The following is a 25,619-nucleotide window of genomic DNA, read 5'->3' as shown; positions in this document are numbered from 1 at the left end:
GGCTTTTCAGCTGGGCTTCATTTGTATGGTATAGTCAGTTTTGTACTTAAAATGTGCTTCTAGTTCCCTTATTTTGCAGATGAAAGATAGAGACACAAAGAAGTTGAGGAACCTGTTCAAGGTTACACAGATGATAGTGGGCAAAAATCTATATTAGAACACAAATCCTCCTTTACTTGGTATCTGTACCTGGTGCCAATTAAAATGAATGGACTAGCTAGAAATAGTAGATGCCTTTTTTTTTTTTTAAACTTGAGTATATAATGCAAAACTAGATCTTCTGTGCAGTGCTTCATCCATTGTTGGGCTGTGGATATGTTATTTTAATTAATTCATACTATAGAAAAAGTCACAGTAGGATCTTCATTCAGGAAACTTTTTGACAGACATATTTTTAGCACCTATTATATATAATTCACTGGTCTAGATACTGGAAATAAAAGAGAAAGGATGCTGTTCTTGCCTTCAAGAAACTTAAACATTTACTAAGTGCTGCCCACAGCAGCCAATTGAAGATGAACATAACTGATTACAGCCCTGTCAAAAAGCTTGCAGTTGAGTAAGGAAGATGTCCAAAAGTGAATAATGTGTGGTATAAAGCAAAGTGTAAAACACCCACTCACACACAGAATTTCAGCTAGGATATTAGAGAATGCTAAATGGGGGGGGGGGATGACTTTTTATTAAACCTTGAAGTGTGAATAAGATTTTGATAATAAAGGCCAGTGGAAAGGGTATCCAGATAGAGCTACAAAAATATAAGTTGTGATCCATCAAGAAACATTTATTATAACATTAATAAGTACCTTTCTCTACAACAATGTGAATGGAAAGAGCCATAAAACAAAATCAAAAGTGAATGCTGCATAATTATAAAGATCGAGCATGACTCTAAAGAAAAGATAGGAGGATACTCCCAACATACCCCTTTGCAGAGGAGGGAGGTCCACAGGTATTGCACATCACACCTATTTTCAGGCTTTTTTATGTATTGATAGGTTGTATTGATTTTCCCCCCTTTTTCTTAGTTTTTTTCTTTAAATAAAATATTATTTGTTATGTGGGATGGCTGTCTGGGAGGGGGGAGAGGAAGGGATATTGGGCAAAATTATTATGATGTAGAAAAAAAAGACATTAAAAACTTTTTTGTTAAAGTACCTACTATGTGTTGGGCATTGTGCTCTAAGTGCTGGAGATACTAAGAAAGGTAAAAGACAGTCTGTTTTCAAGGAGCTCACAATTTAATGGGGAGACGGCCTGTACACTCCTATGTACAGGATAATTAGAATTAACAGAGGAAAGGCACTGGAATTAAGGGGTATCAGGAAAGGCTTTTCATAGAAGGTAGGATTATTTAAGCTGGGATTTGAAGAAAGCCATGGAAGCAAGAGGCAGAGATGTGGATGGAGAGTATTCACTGACGATCCCTTAGTGGAAATGCCCAGTATCAACATTGGAACAGCAAGGAGGCTAGTGTCACTGGATTACAAAATATTTGAGGTTAGGAGTGGGAAGGAGAGGCCAGGCGCATGAGGGTAAGAAGACTGGAAATATGGGGGAAGAGGGGTTAGAGAGAGAGGACTTTGCAAAATAGAGGATTTTATAGTTGATCTTATATGTTATAGGGAGCTACTGGACTTTATTAAGTGTAGGGAGAACAGTCACATGGCCCTACCTATACTTTTGGAGAAACATTTTGTCATCTGAGTGCAAGGGAGGCTGGAATGTGGACAGATTTGTGGTGGGCAGACCAATCAGCAGGCTTCGGCAGTAGTCCAGGTGTGAGGTGATGAGGGCAGGTGTTAAGGGTTGACTGTAGTGGCAGATGTATTATGGGAGGTAATGCTCTCATTACGTTGGATCAAATCCTAGAGAATCTTGAATGTCATGTTAAGAAATTTGGATTTTATTTTGTAGGCAATGGGGTGGCATGGATATTGACATGACAATGATATTAGAATAATGTACTTTAATAGTGACTTCCAGAGCCACAAATTCACAATGTAGATGTTGTTTTTGATAACTGATACTTCTGTTATATGTCCTTTATGAAAAAGTAATTTGTCCCTATTAGTACAAATAGCCAATTCATTATTTCTTTAATTATGTTCTAGCTAGCCATGGAGACTATTAAGGTACCGTGGAATTGAGCATAGTAAGATTTTTCCTGCTGTTTTCCCCTTTTTCTTGAAGTTAATGATTGCTTGTGGATATGATAAAATTCCTATATTCATTTTCAAATAATGTTTTCTTGAATTAGTGATTTTGGAGATTTTGTAAGAGACCTCAAACATTTTGTTATGGAAATAGTAGGCCTGAAGAAGAATGTTACCACTAAATGTCTAAAGATGTTTAGGAAAAAAGGAAAAGAAGCTATACGTTCTGAAATATTTATAGCAGCTCTCTTTGTGGTGGCAAAGAACTGGAAATTGCAGGGATGCCCTTCAGTTGGTTAATGGCTGAACAAGTTGGGGTATATGATCATGATGGAATACTATAAGAAATGATGAGCTCGATGATCTTAGAAAACCTTGAATGGCATGAAATAATGAAGAGTGAAATGAGCAGAACCAAGAGAACGCTGTATACAGTAACAGCAATATTGTTTTAAGAACAACTTTGAGTGACTAGTCATTTTGACTATTACGAATATCGAAATTAGCTACAAAGGACATAGGAAGGAAGATGCTATCTGCATCCAGAGAAAGAACTGATAGTTGTATAGAATGATTTTACATATGTGTGTGTATATATACATATATATCACACACACATATATACCCATACATACACACATTTCTGTTTAATGGTAGCCATCTCTAGGGTGGGGGGGGCAGGGGAAGGGAAGAAAAGAAAATAAATTTACATGATAACTTTATATGTTTAAAATAAATAGCAAGTTGTACATAATAGATTTTCAGTTTCATATGCAATCATTTCTTTTTATTATACTATGTTATAGAAATACTTGTTTTATTCCATAAATTAAAAATAAAAGAAGAATGATGCCATGTTTCATTTTGCATTAAGGAATGCATTGACTACATTTTGCCACTTAAGTAAAACTCTGAACAGATTAGTGTTGTGCTTTTTATTAGTCCATTTGATGAAACCACTTGATTTTTAGGGAAAAAGTAAACTTAAGCTCTGAGCACAAGCTGTTCCTCATGGCTGGAATCAATTCTTGCCTCACTTTTGCCTCTTAGAAATTCTTTATTTCCTTCAAAACACAGCTCAAATGCCACCTTCTATATTTAACCTTTCCTGATTCATTTACCTGTTAGTATCTCTCCCTTCAAAGTTATTTGGTATTTATCTTGCGCATACTTATGTACGTGTTGTCTCCCTCAATAGAATGTAAATTCCTTAGGGCAGCAGCTGTTTAATTTATTTTTGTATCCCCGGCAATAATACTGGCAAATTATAGCCATTTAATTAATGCTCTTTTGTTGACTCAATTAATATGTGGGACTTATTTAGGATTGTGGTTGGTATATTGGACTCAGTTTCCTCATCTGTAAAATGGCAATAATAATAAAATATCCTAGGGTTTGTGTGTGGATCAAATGAGATAACTTGTAAAATGCTTTGCAAACCTCAAAGTGCCATGTAAATACTATTACTAGTAATTAGCAATTTTATCTGTTACCATAAGCCATGTTTATATACAGGTCATGTTAGTGTTTATTGTTGGAATTGTAAATTGGTCCAACTATTTTGGAAATCTATTTGGAATTGTGCTAGGAGTGATTAAAATGGCCATATATTTTGAGGTAGGGATTCTACTCCTAGGTATATACCCAAGTGAAGTTGATGGAAAGAGAGGACCCATGTACACCAAAATAGTTATAGTAGCAAAGAACTGGAAATGAAGTAGATGGCCATCGGTTGAGGAATGGTTAAGCAAATTGCGGTACACAAATGTAGTAAAATATGACTGTACTGTAAGAAATGATGACTAGAGTTAAGAAATGATGACACGTGAGGAGCACAGAAAGGCTTATATGAACTGATGCAAAGGGAAGCAAGCAAAACCAGGGAAACTGTCTGTAACAGTGTAAATAGGGAAATTGACAGCAATTAAAATTGAATGCTGTAAAATTATAATGATCAAGTAATAGAAGAATACATCCACCTGCTTTTGCAGAAGTGGGAGGACTATAGCCGTGGAACACTGCATGCAACATCAGACTTAGTTTTACTGATGGTTTTTTTTTCCCTCCCCCCCTCCCCCCTTTATTATAAAGAATGGCTCTTTGGGAGAGAGTAAGGGGAGAAGGACAGTTAGAAAAAATAAGTAATATAAAAACAAAAGATAAAAAAATTAAAAATATTAAATGACAGAACAATGTTTTAGTGAGTTTCATTCTGCCTGCAGTGAGAACATTGTGCTTAGTTTAAAGACTTTCATCTGCTGAAATGATGCAGATAGGATGATGGCAGGATGTCGAAGCAAGCTAAAATGGCAAAAAGCCTACCTGAAGGACACACAGAAATAGAGCTTCAGACAACCTAGAATACTTGGACTGTGGGGATACAGTAGCTGATGACTTCCTTTGTAGCTAGCAGAAATAGGGTGGTTCATTTGAACAAATGCAGCTTGAATGTCAAAAATTCTGGAAGGGACCAAGAGGACATCTAATTTTCTTTCTTTTTTTTTTTCCCTCTAATGTTTGTCTCCTTACAATAGCTCTCTAGGGGTATTTATTGAAAGAAAGGTCATGGAAATGGCATAATTTTAAGTATACTCCACCCCATCACCATGTCAGGGGATAAGTAAGACCCTTTATGTACCACTGCACATGATTCTTTTGAGCTACGGATATGTAGGATACTCTTACTAGAGCAGCAATGCTGAGACATAAAAGAAATTGCATATATATTCTTAAAAGGTATACAGACATTAGGTAATCTTCCTGCATTTAGGTAGAACTACATTCAAATTCTGCTTTTGCCAAAATTAAAGGGAAATAGTAAGATATTTTAGATTAATTTACCCCAACTATGCAATATTTATAAGCAGTGAGAAAGAGACTATAATGTACTGTTTAATTTTGACTTCATTTCTTTGACATCCTCACCATGGCAACATCTTGTTGCCATGCACTGTCATCTCTTGCTTGTCATGCAGGGCACATAGCAAGGAACTCTAGACACCAGGTGAGGATGACTCATTGTGGGGGAAAAAAACAATGTAGAAACCAAGATAAAAAGTGAACATGATGCTTAAAAATTTAGAGATCCTTTTTATATTTTGAGAAGCATGATAGTTTACCCCTGTATTTAAAACTGTATTTTAAAACATTTGTGCTTTAAAATGATCTACTTAAGCATTTTCCAGTACCAGAATTGTTGGTGTATCTATTTAGTTTGTGACATGGTTTTGCAGGATAAGCTGACAACCTCATATTATTGTGTATATATCATTCTGAAGCTAACTTTGCTAGATTGGTCATTCATTGAACATGCCCAATGTTTAAATGTTATTAATGTTTGGAGTAGCCACAATTAGGAAATTTACTTATTTGAGCTGTTTTTTCTTTATATATATTTTGTAGTTTTGTACTTTTTTTGCTGTTATCTTTTCAAAAGAATGAGTACCCTATGGGAAATACCTGTATTTTAAATGGGCAGCTAGGTGATGCAGTGGATAGATTGCCAGGCCTGGAGAAAGGAAGACTTATCTTCATAAGTTCAAATGTGACCTCAGATATTTACTAGCTGTGTGACCCTAGGCAAGTCACTTAACCTTGTTTGTCTCAGTTCCTCATCTGTAGTATGAGCTGGAGAAGGAAATGGCAAACCACTCCAATGAGATCACAAAGAATGATAAGACTGAAAAATGACTGAATTTGTTTAATATTTAAAATTCACGTTCATATGATTTGATTAAACAATTTAAATGGCAGTGGCACATTAGGTCATTATGACTTCTTTATTGTGGCAGAAAGTGAAAACTTAAGATATACCTGCTATTCATACTTCACCTATCTTGTGATACTAGTTTCTTACTGAAGACACCTCATCTCTTGTCACCCTCCCCAGTGTGTGAGGTTCTTTCTTTCAAATCTTCTCTTCTGGTGGGGCCAGATAGTCTGTTTTTCCCACTGCCACTTTGAGATACCACTCTGAGACAATAACTCGGCAAGCTAGCATTCTCTGAAATGTATACCTTTCCAGATCTTAATTGCTGTAACAATAATATTGTTAGCAGCTGTTTTGGGAGGGAACGACCAACAAGAGCACACAGAAAGCTGCTAGCACAGGTTCTTTGATCTGCTTTTCTAAGGAAAGCAACTTTAAGGGGTTAACAGTCTCAATTTAATGAAACATACATTTATCATTCAGTTAGTTCAGGGGAAAAAGATCAGCCTCCTGAACTTCAGGGCAAATACAAATTACAAATCACATACGTTATATAAATAGAGCAGATAACACAAACCAGTTTATCCATAGCAATACATAGTTACCAGAGAAGCACCAACATCTATCTGGTTTTATCAAAGTCGGGGAGGGGGGTGTTGTTTCACCGGCTTGCCCAGAGTTTCATCACTTTTTCAATGAGTGTACCCCCAAAAGTCAAATGCTAACCTTCCAGTAGATATACCCTGTTCAGTCACTCACTAGTACCACATCATATACAAATCAATGACTCTCCACTGCCTCAGTGCTGAGAAGCATTCCAAGACAAAAAAAATCCCACTTTACCTGCCCCATTCAAACAAAGGCCAGACTCATTAAAAGCCCTTAAGAGAAGAACAGCAAAAAGTCCTGCCCTGATTACTATTACAATTGCTACCATCCACTGACCTCCTCCTAGTCACTGTTCTTCCTTTTATAACTTGAATACGTGGCTCACATCCTAGTCTTCTTACCATCTCAACACATGCCCTTATATTTGGGGACTTAATTTTCATATTGATGTCCCAACAAATACTTAATCTTCTCAGTCCATTAAACCTCTTCAACTCTAGCAACTGCCATTCTATCCTAGCCCACCCACAAGAGTGAGTGACCCTTAAAGCTTGTTACCCCACAACGTATTGTGCCTCTAGGATTTTGAATTCTGAAATCCTTCTCTTTTATTATGATCTTGGGCCTTCTGTCTCTTCTAACTCACTATTTCCATAGGATCATGGATTTTGATTAGAAGAAATATTAGAGCTACTCACACTGTCACGTACCATTCTCCTCACACTATCATCTCTACTTAACTCTAAGATAAAATAGAAACTCTTTAGCTTGACATGTCAAATTCTTGACAGCCTGCAACCTATCCTCCAACTCTGTTTCACATTATAATTATCATCATTCACTCTACTGTTTAGCCAAACTAGATTCCCAACTGTTCTTGAACTCAGCATGCCAGCTCTTGCCCCTTGCATTGTACAGGCCATCCCACCTGCCTGACATGCACTCACTTCTTATCTTGGACTTTTGGAATCTTTTATCTTTTTTATCTAGGCTCACCTCGGATATCATCTCCATTTTCTCTGATTCTATTCTATTCCTCCCTTCCCCCAAAGTAAACATATTATGTCCTTCCTCACATGTTCCTTGAGCACTTTATCAGCATCTCTCTGTTCTCTATAATATTCGACCTTGTAGTTGTATTAGACTTTGAGGTGTATATGCTGTGCTCCCCACAATGTGATGTGAACTTTTTGATGGCATGGATTATCATTTTTAATCATTGTATCTCCAACACTTAGCACAGATCCTTTTATATATTAGGTGCTTAATAAATGTTGAATTAAATACTAGCTAGCATTATCAATTAAATGTATTACATTTCCAGTATACACATTAATTGTGCCTATTTTGTCATGAGATAATTAACTTATATCTTAATCTGTTTGAGTAGCTTCACTCCTAACAATTTCATTCCTGTAGGTTTCATTTAAATGTCAAGGATCTGAGAAGCAAGTAATAAGACTTCATGGTTCAGTGATTTGAAATACAGGAAATACTTTAAGAGGTGATGTAGTTGAATATAACTAATCTCCTATAAAAAATGAGCTTTGAAAGGGGAACACCCTTTGAGCAATTTTTTTATACTAGTTCTTAATTGATTTTTAAAAATTGCTTGGAGGTTTCCTAACACTTTTTTTTTTCTTCTAAGGTTGAAGAATGAAAAGGCTTTGCGTCTAAACATTATAGGTAAGTGGATTGCTTTATTTAGTGTTCAGACTAAATTTAGAGATAACTTACTAATTATACAGATTACAAATGTACCTTCCTTACAGTTTACATTTTAGAAAAATAGCATTTTATCAAAGTGAACTGCTTAGTAAATCTTTCAAATGAAATCTTATCAAAGAATTTTTAGCTTTGTTCTGCTAAAATTGTTATTTGTAAGTTGACATGATTATATAGGCACCATGATAGCACCTTTAGAAACCTCCAAGAGATCTAAAATAGATAAGTTGATCCTGATTGTCAGTCTCTCTCTTTCCTTTAAATAACATATTCATCTCTTTGTTTCTACGTCACTTTTATTTCTAATCTGTTGAGCCATTCTGTTTAACAAAGAATAAACTAGAAAGAGGGACAAATAAGGCAGTTCATGAAACCAACCAGATATTTATTGTGCCGTTTTCCACACCCATATTGTGGCACCCCCCTCCCCCTCCCCGGCAAAGAAGGAAGAGAGACACATTCTCCTCTTTGAGGAGATCATTATAGTTATACGACATTAGTTGCTTTTGGGGGGGGGGAGGTGCTATTCATTTACTTACATTGTTGTAATCATTTTGTATATTGCTTTGTGATTCTGCCTGCTTGACATTGCATGTTTTTCTAGAATATTCATATTGTTTCTTACTATATAGTAACATTCGTTTGTATTCATATCCTCCAGTTTGTTTAGCCATTCACCACTCAATAGACATCTACTTTTATTTCCAGGTTTTTTTGTTTTTGGAGGGGGCTGGGGACAAATACCATTTATTAAATATTTCAGGGCATGGGTATTTATTAAGCTCCATTTATTAAATATGCTAGGTACTGTGCTGAGTTCTCTCATTTGATCTTTACAACAATCCTGTGAGGTAGGTGCTATTATTATCCCCATTTTACAGTTGAGGAAACTGAGGCAGGGAGAGGTGATTTGCCCAGGGTCACTCAGCTATTTAGTGACTGAAGATTTAAACCTCCAGTCTTCCTGATAGCAGGCTCAGGGCTCTTTCGCCGTGCTGTCTGGTTATATAGGTTATTTGCTATTATAAAAAGTGCTGCTGTGAATATTTTGGTGTGTATGAGTCCATTCTTTCTGTCTTTGACCTCCTTAGTGATTTTGCTATATACAATGGTAGGTGCTCTGGATCACAGTCAGCAAGGATTAATTAAGCACCTACTGTGTGATAGCCATAGTTCTAAGTGCTGGGGACCCCCCAAAAAGACAAAAAGCAATAAATAACAGTCCCCATTATCAGGGAACTCAAAAGTCTAAAGGGAAGGGGGAGACTAAAGACAACTTACAGGCAACTATGTGTAAATAAAATGTGTACAGTGTATGACAGAGATCTTCTCAGAAGAAAGGTGCTAAGATTAAAAAGGACTGGCAAAGACTTCTTGTAGAAGATGAGACTTTAGCTAAGACTTGCAGGAAGCCAGAGAAGCTAGGAGGTTGAGAGGAGGGAGGAAGAGAATTCTAGGCATGGGGAGCAGCCAATGAAAATGCCCAGTTTTTCCCAATTTACTAAGTGTGAGGTGAAGCTTCAGAATTGTTTGAATTTGTATTTCTCTTCTTGGTCTTTCTCATAGTTGTTAATAGTTTATGATTTTTATTTTGAAAACTATTTAATTCCCCTACATCTTGATTATAAGACCCTTATCAGAGATATTTGTTGCAAAGATTATGAAAGGTCATGCCATAATAAAATTAGAAGAGAACTACCTCAGGGACTTTTCACAACTTTGGGAGAATTCTTAACCAAACAAGACATAGAGGCAATCATGAAAGATAAATAGGAATTTTGATTACATGAAATAGAAAAGTTTTTGTGTGTGAAAAAATTCAGTATAAATAGAATCAGAAGGGAAAGGGTTAATTGGGGAAAAAAATCTTTGTTTCCAGTATTAATGATAAGGATCTGATATGCAGGATATACAGAGAACAAAAACAACTGTCAGATTCATTCTTTCTGCCTACTCTTCTCTCCATCCCCCTGATTTATTGACCAAACCTCATAGGTTTGGTGTCTCTCTTGTCTCCTGTGGCAGCCAGACTTCCTGCTTGGGAAGGCACACATGGTGTGAAGGGGGCAGGGAAAGCAGGCTTTCCCCTTCTTTCCCTGAGACACCTTGGTCTTGGCGATCTCCACTCAGCACCTGCCTCACATCCTATTGCCCAGCTCTAAGCCCTCAGTCGCCTACATGGGACATCATGTCGTGAATGGTCCTGACCTCTTAGCCATCTCCCCTCCTAAGGCCTGGGGCTCCAGCCCTCAGCGCCCCCCCCTTTCCCTGAGACGTCATGTCCCCGAGGTCTTAGGCTGACCTTGGCCCATTCCCTTCCTCACCCCCCAGCCATGTGGGGCAAGCAGCATCCCAGCAGGAGAGCTCGGGGGCAGGTCCTGTGGGGAGTTGGCATCCTTGGTGGGAATGATGACTTGTCCCTTCCCTGGGTGCCTTGGAGCAGCTGAGCCATCCTGTTGCTTGAACTCTGGGGAAAGTGGACATCAACCCCCGGACCTCAGGCCAGCAGATAGAGGGCATTGACAGAGGAGAAAACTGAGGCCCAGAGAGCCCTTCCACCCCACTACCCCATGTGACTGAGGAAAACTGAGGTCCAGAGAGCTTAGAGAGTCCGTAGTCCATCTGCCCCCTCTTAGAGTCAGTCAGTTAATAAGCATTTATGAAACAACTACTGTGTGTGCCAGGAGCTATGCTAAATGCTGAGAATACAAAAAGAGGCATAAGATAGCTGATCTCAAGGAACTCACAAAAAATCTGATGGGGAGACAAAGTACAAACAAGCTATAGACAAAAATATACTAGAGATAAGCCACCTGTCCACTTTTTACAGAGGAAGAAACTGAGGCCCAGAGAGTTTGGAGTCCATCTGCCCCCTTTTCCAGAGGCTCAGTTCAATTTAACAGGCCCTGAAGGTCTTGTGCTGGGGAGCAGGGATAGGAAGACAAAAGTAAAACTCCTGTCCTCAAGTAGCTTCCATTCGGGAGAGTGAGGCACAGATTGGTTTTAGACATTGGCTCTCCTAGCACAGGAAATCCAGGGCCCTTTGCAGGATTCCAGGCTGTTTCTTTTACTATCTCTGTGATCTGGGGCAAACCATGAAGTAATTCAGTCTTGGAAGTGGAAGGGACCTTGGGGCCATTGAGGTCTAATCCATAAATGGGAGGGGGAATCTTTTCTGCATGATACATGGAAAAAAAAACAGTTGAGAGTGGGTCTTTAGAGAAAATACTTAGGGAACAAATTTTTAGAGACACCAAACCTACTGCAGTCCCATGGAATGTGAAAGTAGAAACCAGTGTCCTGGAGCACTTGTGAGATGGAAGTAGCTGTTTTGGTGCGGTAAGGTTAGGGCGCAGATCCTGGTCTGCCTTGTCAGTGAAGGTCAAGGCTGTCTTCTCATCTGTATTGCTTTTCAGGGAGAAGGGAGTGATCTTGATATCAGCGAGAACCATCAGGCCTTTCAGAGCAGAATATAACTCACCTGTGTCCACTTCAGGTTTGTAGAGACCTGACACCTGTGCTGGGAAGCCACTGGCTCTTTGGATCATATAGACTTCTTGCTCAACCCTTCTCAGCCTTGTGTTGTCTTTATGATGCCAGAGAAACTAGAAATCCTCCATCACCATTTCTGCAGATATAACTCATCATTTGTTGTGAAAGGGAAGCTAAGTGGCATAGGGATAGAGTGTAGGGCCTGGACTCAGGAAGAAGAAATTCAAATCCTCAGGGTTCTGAGGAATCTGAGTTTAAAGTCTTCTTTGCTCTGTGACCCTGAACAAGTCACTTAACCTTGTTTGCCTCAGTTTCCTCCTCTGTAAAATGAGCTGGAGAAGGAAATGGAAAACTACTCTGATATCTTTGCTAAGAAAACCCCAATTGGGGTCACAAAGAATTGGACACAACTGAAACGACTGAACAGAACAACAACAGATTATTGCCAAGGTTTTTAACATGGATGTGTTAGTGCCATCGATAGGTATGAGAATTCTGGGTCTCCCTCATACCCTGCAAAAGTTGATATAAATGGTACTCATGTTCTTGGCTCTAGACAGAGCTGATGCTTCTGCCAAGCAGAATTTCACGGCTCTCCTGAGCCATGGAAGATGGATCTTTCTTTTGTTTATCTAGAAGAAACCATTCAAGTAGCTCATGAGAGCCTGGCCATGGGATATGTCTTCATGACTGACATCGTCCAGCATGGATTTGGCAAACAAAGCTTGACTGCCATTGTTGTTACCCTCAAATTACATAGCTTTTGTCTAAGATTGCTGAGATACGTATGGGCAGTCACAGGATCAGTCAACACTTGGTAGTATGGGAGGGTTTTTCTTTTCACCTTTTTAGAGCCTTGGTCATCTGAGGTTTTTTTTTTCTGGGACCGAGGAGGCCACGTCCTGGTTTCCATAGCTCATCACCATCAACAACAGCTGCTGATTAGCTACCACCAGTAGTCCGATAAGCAGAAGAGACCTGGGAACAGCAGCACCTCCCAGACTACTGGTCTTGGGTCCAGCCCAGCCCTCACAGCTATCATCTAATAGCTGCCAACTAATTACTACACACAGGGAAGGCAAGCACACCACCACAAGCACCGGGAAGCATCTCTTGCGTAGATGCAGCCTTGCATCTCCTCCTCCAATTACTGTTCTACCCAGAATTCCTAAAGATTCAGAGAAGAAGGTTTCTGCCACCAAAGTCATGTGCAGTGTCTGATGGTTCCGCATCAGAATATGAAAGAAGAGGCAACAATATTTGTTTTGCTGCTACTCCCTAAGGACCGTAGGATTAACCTTCTGTGTTTTGTTGTCTTCCCTATTAGAATGTGAGCTCCTGGAGAGCAAGGACTGTCTTTAATTTTCTGTTTTTGTGTCCAGTACTTAGTACATAGTAAACCCTTAATGCTTCATTCATTCATTCCTGGTCATACAAACTAGTCTGCCAGGGAAACAGGATGGCCCTTGGTACCCAGATACACTGGGAAGAAAGAGATGATCTGTCTTATATTTCCATTCTTCTTTGGTATCTCAAACACTCCAGCTGTTTCCTATACTTTGCCTTCTGGTCAGTTCTAGTTTGAAGGGTGGGAGTGGGAGGCCTGGTTGGGGAAGGAGCAGGTTAGGAAGATCTCACCTGATCAGGTCCCTCTGAGAAGCTAACATAACCCACTATGTGCTGATACTGATATGGGCACACAACTCTGTTCTGTATCTGCTGCCTGCCAAGGCCACCCTGTCCCACTTAGTCTTGTTACATTTATCTTTAAGCCAGAAATTAGTGGTGTGCTTTGATATTGTGCTCAGATGGAACACTGATATCTGTCATCTGTTTGGTATTGACTGTAAATCATACACAGACATTTTAAAATCATGTGTATTCGCCTTTTATTTCTGTCCTTCAACTACTTAAAACTTTTTCTATATATTCTTTGCCCCCCATCAGATAAGAAATACATGACACAGTTGTTTTTGCAAAATTAGTTTCATCAGCCTGCTCTGAGATATATTTAACACTGAAGTGGATTTAATGTAATGTTAAATGTTTTAATATTGGAGTTTTTAATGGCGTGTTTGAGAAACTTCTGATTGTTTGGCTGGTATTGTTGAGATTGGGACAAAGTCCAGGAACCCCAAGACTGGAGTTCCCAGACCAATTGTTGAGGGGGGCTACCCCTCAAGGACCAGAGTATGAGAGGGTCGAGGCCATCTGGAATGAATTCACGGACTCAAGCATTCTTTAAGTCAAGGTGGCAAAGATTTATTACTATTTACAGTGGGCAAGAGTTCTTAAGGAACCTGCAATCTTAGAGGGCTACTGGTAAAGTTTATATAGTTTATTCTATAGTAAAACATGTGCCAAATATGTTAATTAGGTGATTCAGGGCAGGATTAGGGAGTGGTTGAGGAGTGATCAGTTCTTAAAGGAACATATACTTTTTGTATCTGCTGTGCAGGTATTTTACCCAGAGTTCACTGGGAAATAGCCCAAGGAGGGGGCTACATGGAGGTGTGGTTTTAGGCCTGAAACGTCACTAAGTCAACTAATAATGGTCAGGGCTAACTGGGAAATATCCAGGCTACTCCCATCAATGTCTTGTTAGACAAGATAAATGTAAGGGAGTATACAAATGTCTAGGTCTGGCATGCATATGATAAGTCAGTGAGTAGTGAATATCTCTATGACCCAGTACTCGGCTAGTTCAGCTAGTACACAGCTGGTTCAAACTAATAAATTCTGTAGGTACAGCTGGCCAATGTTTTGCTAGAGAAAAACTGCTAGGGACAGTGTTTTGAGGCTAGGGAGAGATGTGATTTTGGTCCAAGCACAGGTACCCAAGCACCCTATTAGTATTGTTTCAATAATTTATCACTTTTCCTTGTAGGTGAGAAACTGCAATGGTTTCAAAGTCACCTTGATCCTGACAAAAGAGAGTATACAAAGAAAGATGCTTGTGAAATAATAGAGAGGTAAGAACTGGGTACACCATTGAGTAGAGAGAGCGGAAAGGGGAAACCCTTAAAATATTTTAGAAGCCGAACCTGTTTCTGTATTCATTACTTAGTACTCTCCTACAATATATGGGGAAGAAATGGTTCCTGCCATTGAAGAACTTTACTAGTATGGGAACTCAAGGAAAATCCTACTGCTTACACCAAGAAGGCCACAGACACCATTGCTTGCGCTAGAAAGACTGGGACCTGAGGCAAGGAAGGAGCAGCTTCAACACAAATAGAAAAGAGGGCCACTAATCTGTACATAAGGATCCCTGAGAGCCTCAAATTGACCAGGTTTTAAAATGTAATGTTATCTATGTTTTATTGTATTTTTATTTATTTTGTAACCTTTTCCCAATTATGTTTTTATCTGCTTCAACAGCATTTGGGAGTATTGTGGACCCTGTGATTTGATACCTCTGTTCTATGATATTACTTGCTCATTAACAAATCTTCTTTCATCTTAGATCTTTTTTTTACACTGTTTAATCTTCTTGTGATCATGGAAATCTGTCTGTCTTCGGAAGACAGTGGACTCTCAGGTCCAGATTACTCTCTTCATACTGTGGACACACGGGGGCCAAGAGGAAGGGTTGGCCTAATCCTTGTTCTTTAGTGTCACTGCCAGACCCTTCCTCTGATAGCATTGTTCTACAAGCCTTCCTCCACTGAGGTTCACTCTATTCTGTATTATTCAGTTTGTATGTTTTGCTGTCATCTTCTAGTTTCCAGGTTCTCTCTCTGTTTTGAAATGGTTTGAGTTACTGCCTTGGTCTACCACTCATGCCTTGTCCTCACACTTGGAGACATCAGTATACTTGTTGATGTTTCCTCAAACTCTTTGATCTCCCATTTAATGAGATTCAGCTTCTGCAGACTAAAGCTACCTCTGCCTCTCATACATAACTCTCCCACCTCCATGTTGAAATTCCCTTAGAGTATAACCTCCTTCCCTTCTCTTCCCCTCTCCACCAAAACCTTTTCTTTAAAAAACACACACGTGTGTATGTATATGTATATATGTGTATGTGTTTGTATTATTCTACACTTAAACACTAAAATTGGCATTTCAGCTATGCATACAAGCATATAAAAAGAGAGATTGTATGTGAAACTCCGGATCTCCACCATATATGGCTTGATCTTTCTTTTAGAATAAGTTGAGCATGATACTTTCTAAGGTCTGCTTATTTTTCTGGCCATTCTTCTGCTCTGATCATTTGAGAGTGCTTCAGTGACTCTATTTTTCCCTCCCTTTCTTCTTCCCTATCTCCCTTCTTCCTCCCATCTCCCACTGTACTTATTTTTTATCCTCAATTTGCCTCCCAGTTTCTTCCCACCTATTCTAGTTGATTACCCCTAGTCTGACCACCCTTTTCTCTATTGGCAGTTTTGACCAGCTGTAACACCAATCAGCACAGCACACTTGAGGGCTGCTGCTGGGAACATATTTACTTAGGGTCAATTCTCATAGTATAATGAACTCTCTATTTACTCAAAACTAAACCTTATTTAAGAAACTAAAGCATAACATTGATAGCACCATAACAACTTATTACCAGGGTGACCACATGGTCTTAAACAAAACCTATCATTTAATATATAACATACTGTCCCAAAATACTTGTTTATATAATCAGGGGATCCCAAGCCAGGGTCTTCCCTAGCACAGGACATCCACCCCTAGGTCACAGTAGGTTACAGTCCCCTCAATCCAAACAGAGTGTCCAAGGAAAGTCCTCTTGGGGATGTGTCCTTCTCCAGAATCCAAGTGTTAACACTGCTCCAGCCCCATCTTCCAAGACCTGAGGGACAGCTGAGCAACCAAGTTTTCATTTTGACCCAGGGCTTAATTCCAAGCCCCATGGCTGCAGGTTTACGGTAGGACGGCTCCTGGCTCCTGCCTGGATCCTGATGCAGGCAGCTCTCTGCTCCTGCTTTATGTCTCACCTCCACTTAAGGCTCCATTTAAGCTCTTTCTTGGGCCATAGCCTTGGCTCAGAGAAGTTTAAAAGAAACTTCTTCCCTGGCTCCTTTGCTTGTTAGCTTTAGCTACCAAAAGTAACACGATGACTGGGAAACAATAGACAACTATCCCAGTCTCAGCTAACCCCATTGCTATGCAAGCTTCTGCAGCTCAGCAGGTTCCTGCCACCACTGCTGTGCTGTGCTCATTTTCCTCCTTTCTGCTCGTTTTTCTTTTTCTTCACACTTGATTCTCAATGCTCAGGGCTCATTTTCTTCTGGGTTCACATTCATAGCTGGGGGGGGGGGTGTCCTTTAACAACGGCTAGGTAGCCTCAACCTCTTCTCAAGAGTTCTCAGGTGAAGTATTCTTCCCATGAGTGAGATCCAAGGGGATATCAATCTTCCAGCTTACCGCACACACACACACACAATATTAGCATAAGCTTGGGAAGCAGAATTTCAAAAAGAAACAACAACAAAAGTCCCACTTTGCTTGTCCTCACACCAGTTGAGCTATGCACCGGAAGGTAGATCCCTTATCTGCTCATTTTGCCACCATTCATGACCCTCCCAATTTTTGCTCTTTATCACCCCCACCTCTGCCTTCTTTACTCCTGGACTGTTGAATGATACTAGAGGAAGTTACAGTCTGACTGTTGCATGGTAAATTTTTATTCTTTGATGATTCTGTTGCTCTTGGTGATCTTACCAGACCTTCTTATCTCTCCTCAAGCCTGCGTTATTTCCCACATCAATCTGTCAGTTGATGTCCTTACCTCCTAAGAAAGTAAAAAGCAGTTGTTGTGAGATCCCTCTTTCCCCCTAAATTGTATCTCAAGTCATACATGTTCACCCACACTGCTGTTTTTTACTTTTCTTTTTGAGATAGCCCTTCTTGCCAAAGTTTTTGGTCCTTCCTGTACTCTTCCCCAGAAACCTGCTCCTTTCATCATTGCCTCTTGATTTTGCTTCAGTCTCTCCTTCTATTGCCTCTTTCTGGAAACATGGTCAAGTCTCCCCCCATTTAACAAAGTGTCTCGTACTCTTACCATCCTCCTTTCTCCTAGAAAGAATCTTCTGCCCTCTTACTCTGCTTCCTCATCATCCAGTAACCCAGTTGTCCTTTAAAATCCAGCTTCCAGCCCCTCCACTCCAGAGGCTACTAATAATCTCCCAACTGCCAAGTCAAAGAGTTAGTCCTCTGCTTGGGGCTTTTGTACTGTGAAGCCTGTCTTTCTCCTGGTCATAATCTTCCTTGGCTTTCCCAGTGGTTCTTCTCTAGTCCTCCTACCCATCTGACTGCTCTTTCTCAGACTCTTTTGTTGAGTATTCTCTAGGGCTGTCTCCTTGGCCTTCTCTTTCTGCATTTGGGGCAATCTCATTGGCTTCCATGGGTTCAAGTACTTTCTTCCGATGGCTTCCAAATCTGGTGGCCTGATAAGTAGCAGTGAAATCAGTTAAGTGATGAAATGAAGACTTATGCTTTATTTTTGGCTGCTTGTGGCCTCCATCTTTATAGCTTTCAATTATAGCTTCCAATACCTGGGTCCTAGTCAGGATTCTGCAACTGTAATGCTTTTGTAACTAGAATCAAGTTACTTTACTTTATTGAGCTTCAGTGTCCTTATCTATAATATGGGGATACTAATTTTGTTATCTTCCTCATTAGGCAGATCAAATGAATTAACATGTGAAGAGCATTGTAAAATTATAAGCCATGGGCTATGATTATTTCTTTTCCTAAAACGTTAGCTCTGGTAGAAGCCTTAGAGATAGTTTAGTGTGGGTCTCTCGTTTCACAAATGTGGAATTAGAAGCCCTGAAAGGTTAAGTGAATTCCCCAAAGTCCTAGGAAGTTATTGGCAGAACTTAGCCTCCAACCTAGTTCTAATTCTAAGCTCAGCCATCTGTGGTGATTTAAGTGTCAACTATTAAATCAACATTGCAGGTTAAACATGACTGGACAAGGAATGCTGAACATGAATTCCTTTGCAGAATAATGGAAATTTCACAGCTCCAATCCTTTTCTTTTCTTTCTTAAAGTTATTTACATCGGTTCGACAGTGAACTGGAACAGATTGAGTTACAGAACAGCATCAAAGGCAGACAGGGAAGGAGGCACTTTTCTCGAGAAACAGTCATCAAACAGACGGTGGAACGTGAGCGGAAACTCTACGAAGGCTATGGCATAGGTGCGTCCCTCTATAGTAATTTTTCTATCTTTGTTCAATTTGTGGTGTTTTAATTTAACTTTCCATTTTCTATAGGTTGCTTTTGATTTCTTTTCCAATTGTAGAGTTTGGGTTAATTTTTTTGCTTAGAGCTGTTATCTATTTTCACAACTAAATAGACTTTTTGTTTCCTTTGGGTAAGACAATATTCTTTATATAGGGATACTAAGTGCTAGTCCAGTCTTTAAAAATGATTTTTGTAGGAATTCCTGGGTTTTATCAGTTTTCTGATGGTTCGGCTTAGGTTTTGGCCTTGGCTCCATATCTTTCTCATTCTCCTTACACAATTCTAAACCTGAAGTTGATTCCATCGTTAGCTATGAGACTGACAGGTCTTAACCAGATGTTGTTGATTGTCCTGAAAACAGCCCTCATCCAAGAGCCTAGGGGCTTGCCTTGGTCCTTCTTTTTGCTGTGGCTTGGGTATGGGGTAGCCTGGACACAGGTGCACACCGATGCACCTAGCCTGTGGTCTTGACCCTGCCTTCTGTGCCTCAGGTGGGGCTGCCTGGTTGCTGTCTGGGCACTATTCTGAATCTGCCTTCTGCCCTTTGTTGATTGCATGTCTTGTTCTACCCAGGCTTGTCTGCTCAGAGTTTCTGCAGAATTCTGGTGGTCTTTCTTGTAGGAGGAACTTCTAGGTGTTTCTCTTCGCTAACTAAGGAGAATAGCAGAGAATATTTGGAAATCAACTCATTCCTTCCATTGTATAAATGAAGAAGACAAACTGTCTTTCTTATGCCTGCACCTTGTAAAGGAAAAGCCAGAAATCTTTTTGAAAAGAATGCTACCCAAGTTTTACACTTATCTGGCACAGACTTGACTATAGTGAGGACACATGATGAAGGGCAAGCCAAGAAGCTGCTACAATTAATGGAAAACTCTGGTGCATTCTAGAGTGTTTAATAAGGTGTTTGTAGGGGATCTGGGCTCCTCTAGGTCCCAACACATCATTATCTTCCCATAGTTCCCCGTGTGTTGGAATATTAATATCCATCCTCAAAAATGAGAGTTCCTATCACACACCATCCATCTTTTACTTGAGTCAATTGAAGGCTGATTTGGTTAGTGATTTGTTTTCTAGGTATGGGGGCGCGGCTAGTATGATGTGTCAGAGTCACCTATGAGGGAGAAAAAATTATGTGGAAAGAAAAGATCACATCTTGCTCATCAGTAGTTCTTTAAAAAAAAAAAGTGGAAGAGAGGCGCCGACATTTTGTTTCTAGGTACATTTAGCTACTCGAGATTTAACCTCGATCTAACCAGCTTCATTTTATCTGCAGATGGATTAACATTTAATTCAATTCAATTTTTAAAAAATGATTAGTTGTCAGGCTTTGTGTGAGACACAGGAGATAGAAGACAAAAAGCAGCCCCTGCTCTCAAAAGAGTTGACGTTTTAACTGGGGGAATACAATAGGGTGCACACTGAATAAAGTATGATCTTAAAAGAGCAAGAGAACAGTGAACAGAGAACAGAAGTCAAGAAAAACTGAATAGGAAGTATTATCTGAGCTAAGCCTTGAAGGACGTTAAGGGGTTTTAGGTAGGTATTCAGGTGGATAGCCAATACAGAAAGAGCTATAGAAGCCAAACAGAGAGTAGGACAGTTTGTAATGAAACGAAATGTGAAATAAATCTGGAAAAGTGATCTGGAATCTACATTGTGAAGGCTGAGGGGTTTGTATTTCTCACAGAGATAGTAGGGAGCCACTGAATACTTTTTGGATGGGGGAGTGCCTTGGTTGTTTTCTTGGACTTCATGATCTGCAGAAACTCCTCATTCCCCAAGATGAAAGCAGTTCTGAAACTCATTCCTCAGATCATTTCCCACCCTAATCACAGGAATTGATCAGGCCCCTATGCCAGATAACCTCCCACCTTCCCCAACTGTAATCGTGAGCTCCTTGAGGGCAGGTACTGTCCTATGCCTTTCTTTGTGTCTCCTGTGCTTGGCACAGAACCTGGCACATAGTAGGTGTTTAATAAATGCTTGTTGACTCTGGCTCTCAGAGGGTCAGACCTGTGCTTTAGGAAGATTATTTTTTCAGTGATTCACATTGATGAGGAATGCATGACCTTTGCCTTTTTTTCCCCAAATGAATTTGAGTGCCTACTTCTTGAGGGGGGAGATGGCAATTGGAATAGAGTGGTCAATGAGAAGCCCATTATCTTAAGTGCCACTTAAGGAGACCTCGAGATTCAAGTAGGTTGGTCAATGATATACTCTAACTGGGGCCCCCCTACCCCTCTGCCCTGGGGTAAACAGTGGAATAATAATGACCCAAACTCTGAGCTTCTGTCCTTGGTTACCTCATCTCCCTGCCCACAGCAGGTTTTCCACTATGAGAATCTCTAGCCTCTCATTGCTAATGAGTGGGTGTTCTCCTTAAGTTGAGGTTTCTCTTGTTGGGCCTCTCCCTTAAGTTGGGGTCTTCCTTGACCTTTGTCTTCCTTCAGGGACAAAGGAGCCTGCTTGGTGTGTTTTTGTATGGTGTGTTGTGTTGTGTTGTGTTGTGTTACCCCCAGTAAAGGCCTATACTTGATTTGGAGACAGCCTGAACAAATTCTTTCAAGATGACCTTATACCTCAATATTCTAGGGTGCCCATGAACCTCAACAGGATAGATGGGAGAGAGGAGAAACTGCAAATGAGGACAACAATTAGGAAATTATTAGAATAATCCTAGCCTTTATTCCAATATTTTTTAAACTTTGGAGATCTTTGTAGTAGTAATAAAAATTGACTGCTTTGGGTTTTATATTCCAGTATTTTTCCCGTTTCAAAGCTTTGATGAATAGGGGAAAATGTCCAATAAGAGCAAAGCAGGTGAAAGAAGTCAGGGGCTCAGATAATTGGCAAATTGCAGAATTTATTTATGATTGATTTGGAATTCAGGTTAAAAAGGAATCATCTGCTAGGGAACTGATCCTGAAGGCTAATTTAGGCCCTCTAAATATCTGCTCTGTGACATTATGGAACAGTGCCCTTAGCTTGCTAGTGAAGATTGCTTAGCAGTTTTGAGCCCATTGTAGTCTCTTATTTAAAACTTACTGAATTGAATTTCTGGTTTACTTGATAATTAAAATATCATAGCAGTCTAATTGCATCCTTTTTAGTGTTGTGTGTACTATTTTTTTTTAAATGTGGATTATGATAGCTTACGTTTACATACCAAGCAGCAATATGTTGTAATGGCAAAAAGCTAATCTTAGAGTCTAGAAAACCCATACTGTATTTACCGCATAATCTTGCAGATTTCTGTCTTTTTTTTTTCCAAAAAAGTGGGGTAGGACCATAATGGGAAGCTTTTTTTTTTTTTCCCAGTTTGTGCCAGTATTACTTGTCTTTTAATTTCTGCCAGTCTCCAACCAACTTTTCGCTCACTGGAAATTGTCTTTTCTGCAGCCTACTTCTATGCTGTTCAGTGAACACAATCACTTTAAACTTGAGGCCCACGGAATAGTTTTTATATTTACCTGTGATCAGCAAGAAATGCTTTGCACGCTAATGTATCGCTGGTAGATGAACTATATAATTCAGCTAGCACAGGAAGATGCAAGTCTTACCATATCACTCAGCTTACTCATGGCAGCTTTATGGACACCTTCCCCCCTCTTCCCCCCCCAGCCCCCCAAGCCTATGGCTCTTCATTGGGTTGAATGACAGTACTATTAGTACTGAAGTGCTCTAAATAAACCACGAAAGTTGGCTTTCAGGGAAATATACTGACAGTGCCTGTGAGCTGAGAATTCTAGGCTCATAGCTCACAATGCCTGAGAGATAAATGCACATCCATATGCCACTGGTGAATACATTACTGCTCTGTTTACTTTTTAAGTAGTGTGAGGAACAGAATTATATATACCATGTGATGACTACTGATGAAAGGTTATAAACCAATTTTTTGGACTGAAAAAAAAAAAAACCAAAACAAACCCATGCACCACAGGGTGCCACGATTATGAAGTGGCTACCATTGTGTGGTGAAAATAGGTTCTTAGGTCAGCCTCTGACACACCCTGATTAGAAATTGCAGAGTAGATGTTGTTCTGCCTTGCAGCGAGAGATTCCTCCTTGGTAGTTTCCTGTACTACTGAAATACTTTGCTGGGGCACTTCACGTTATAAATTTTTGCTGAGTGCTTTCTCACAATAAAATCCTTTGAAGTGGATTGTACTAATATTGTTAACTTCATTTTGCTGATGAAGACTGTGAGATTCAGAAGTGAAGGGGATTGTTTATTGATCTCACAGCTAATGTCAGACTTGGGGCTTGAACTGCTTCTTAGCAGCTTCATGAAGGACCGTAGTCCCAGGACTTCAGAGCCATGCCACTAGGCTCCCTCTAGATATGGCTCCTTCCAGGTATATCTCTGGACGTTCTTTTGGATGTTGATCACTACCACAGTAATGAATGGAAAATGACTAGCTAGTGTGAAGAAGCTGGGGGCCAGGCTGTGAAAGCTCAAGGGGATCTAGGACTCGTGATGAATACTTAAGGTTAACCAAAAAGTTTTGTTTGAGCTGTTTTGGGCTGAAGAAAGATCAGATGATGAGGGTAATTGCTGACTGCCATCGATGGAAGAATGATAACTTATTTTGATTTGCTCGAGAACAAACTGAAAGAGATATCTAGTTAAAGACTAGGTACTTTGGCAGGGCGGACACAAGCAGTTGTGGATTGGAATGTTGAAAGTGATGCTTGAATTGAATCTTGGGGGAAGAGAAGGCAGTGGGATCATGAGGACCTCAAGTGGAATCTAAATCTCAACCTTTCTGTAAATTAAATGGGATCAGCTTGGCTCAGGGCTTCTGATTGACAGCTAGGCCCAAGTCTCGAGTTACTGAGAAATCACCTGACTTATAGGAATCTGGAACTTATAGTAGCTGGACCCACTTTCTCTCCACTACCACCTCAGCATGAGCCTGGCCAAATAAGGAAAAAGATGTTTTTCACTTCCTTGTTCCTGGGTTAGATTTCTGGTGAGATTGTGGTTCTAGCCTCTGGGCGACGCCTCTCCCTACAGGTTCAGAGACCACCCTTTCTCGAGTAATAAAGAAGTTTTCTTTTTCTACCTTGAGACCTCTGACTCTTTTAATTAATTGCTTGTGGGTGCTCTCACCCCACACAAAAGGCTTCTGTGAAGTGGAGGTGAGAAGGAAGTGCATTCTAGGTGAGAAGAGAAGCCAGTGAAAAATCATGGAGAAGGAAGGTCTATTGATGTGTTTGAACATAGAGAAAACCAGTTTAGTTAATTCATAGTGTTTGAGGAAGAATGATGTCCAGTGAGTCTGGAAAGATAGATTGAGATCATCTTGTAAAGAGCTTTTAAAGCTAAATTAGGGTTTACGTTTTGTCTTACAGTAGGTAATAGGGAGCTACTGGAGTTGAATGAGTAGGGGACATAGTTAGATCTCTACTTAAGGAAAAATACTTTAGTCTCCTTGACTTATTCCACTCTATGTTCCACATAGCTTCCAGCTAAGATCCCATGTAATTACTGTAAGTAATTTAGGTAAAAGGTGATGACTTGAAATAAAGTGATATCTATATGAAGAGTGAAGGGGTTGGATACGAGAGACATTGTGAAGGTAAAAATGGCAAGATTTGGTAACTAATGAGTAAAAGCTAGGAGTCAAAGACATGTTGAGTTTTTAGGGGTCCTTGGGACCCCAAAATACTGACACGCTGGGTCCTGCTGAATGAATTCAACCCAAGCCTTCTTACAGCTAAAGGAAAACAAAATTTATTGAAGATTCACCTTATTGGGTAGAGTCTTAAGGAGCCTGAGCATTTGTATTGCTAATGCCAGTGGGCCAGATTGAACCTTGAGCCTTTGTAAGCAGGCTAGATAGAATGTGAGCACCTTTATGGAGGCAAGATGAGACTTATATACAGAAAAATTGTGGGAGGGATCTAAGGGTGGTCAAGTAGTCTGGGATGATGGGAGGAGGGATTGTGGTGTTAATGTGATTAAAGATCTTCTCCACCCATTCAATAGGGCCTTTGCTTACACCTTTTACTTACTAGATGCCAAGCCCCAGGGCCACACTCTTTTGCTAATTAGGTCACAAGAGGTGTGAAGCCCTCCAGGCCCTAAGGAGAGGCGCTAAGATCCGAGCTTCGTGCACTGAGTTCTAGCCAATCAGATGTGCATGAATTCAGGCAATCAGAAACCTTAATTCTCGCCAATCAGATACTAGCTAGCACTGTATATAAGGAGAGCCCAGAGCGTGAGAGGAGCAGAATTGAGAAGCAGACATCAAGAAGACATTGAGAGAGGGCCAGAGACTTGCAGAGTGGAGAGTGCAGACCAGAGAGTAGCAGAGGTCAAAGAGCTGAGAATCTACAGCATCAAGAGATTGGAGAACTGAGAATCCAGAGAATCCAGGAGACTGCAAGGAACTTCGGGAGAGGACACAGGCAAGCAGACAGGATTTGTGAGTGATTGTTTACGGGAAGGCCCTAGCAGTGGGGAAGGTTACAGTGTTATATACCAAGAGCGAGCTAGACACATCACAGAATATAAGTTTTAATTGGAGAATTTATTAGCCAGCGACCATTTGGGGTTCAACCCAAATCAGAACGGCCATGAGTAGAGCTGAAAGAGTCATATTTATACAGAAAAAACAGGGTGCAGTGGTTAATTAATCTCGTGTTCCTGTTCCCCAAACAAAGGTACTGACAGATCAAAGATCTGACAGGTTATCTTTGGTGAGATAATCT

General features: G+C 40.1%; 1 protein-coding gene across 1 annotated transcript in view; it reads left to right on the top strand.

Annotated features, from left to right (window-relative positions):
- Positions 1-25,619, top strand: part of TMA16 (translation machinery associated 16 homolog) — a 63,773-nt gene that overhangs the window by 19,054 nt on the left and 19,100 nt on the right. Inside the window, exons 3-5 of the mRNA XM_036762406.1 lie at positions 8,123-8,160; positions 14,579-14,663; positions 18,702-18,850. Coding sequence (XP_036618301.1) covers positions 8,123-8,160; positions 14,579-14,663; positions 18,702-18,850 — 272 coding nt within the window. The remainder of the gene's footprint in view (positions 1-8,122; positions 8,161-14,578; positions 14,664-18,701; positions 18,851-25,619) is intronic.

This window comes from Trichosurus vulpecula, chromosome 6, assembly GCF_011100635.1.
Source record: "Trichosurus vulpecula isolate mTriVul1 chromosome 6, mTriVul1.pri, whole genome shotgun sequence".
Lineage (NCBI taxonomy): Eukaryota > Metazoa > Chordata > Mammalia > Diprotodontia > Phalangeridae > Trichosurus > Trichosurus vulpecula.
The sequence above is the reverse complement of the archived record's forward strand: the minus strand, read 5'-3'. Positions and strand labels throughout refer to the sequence as shown.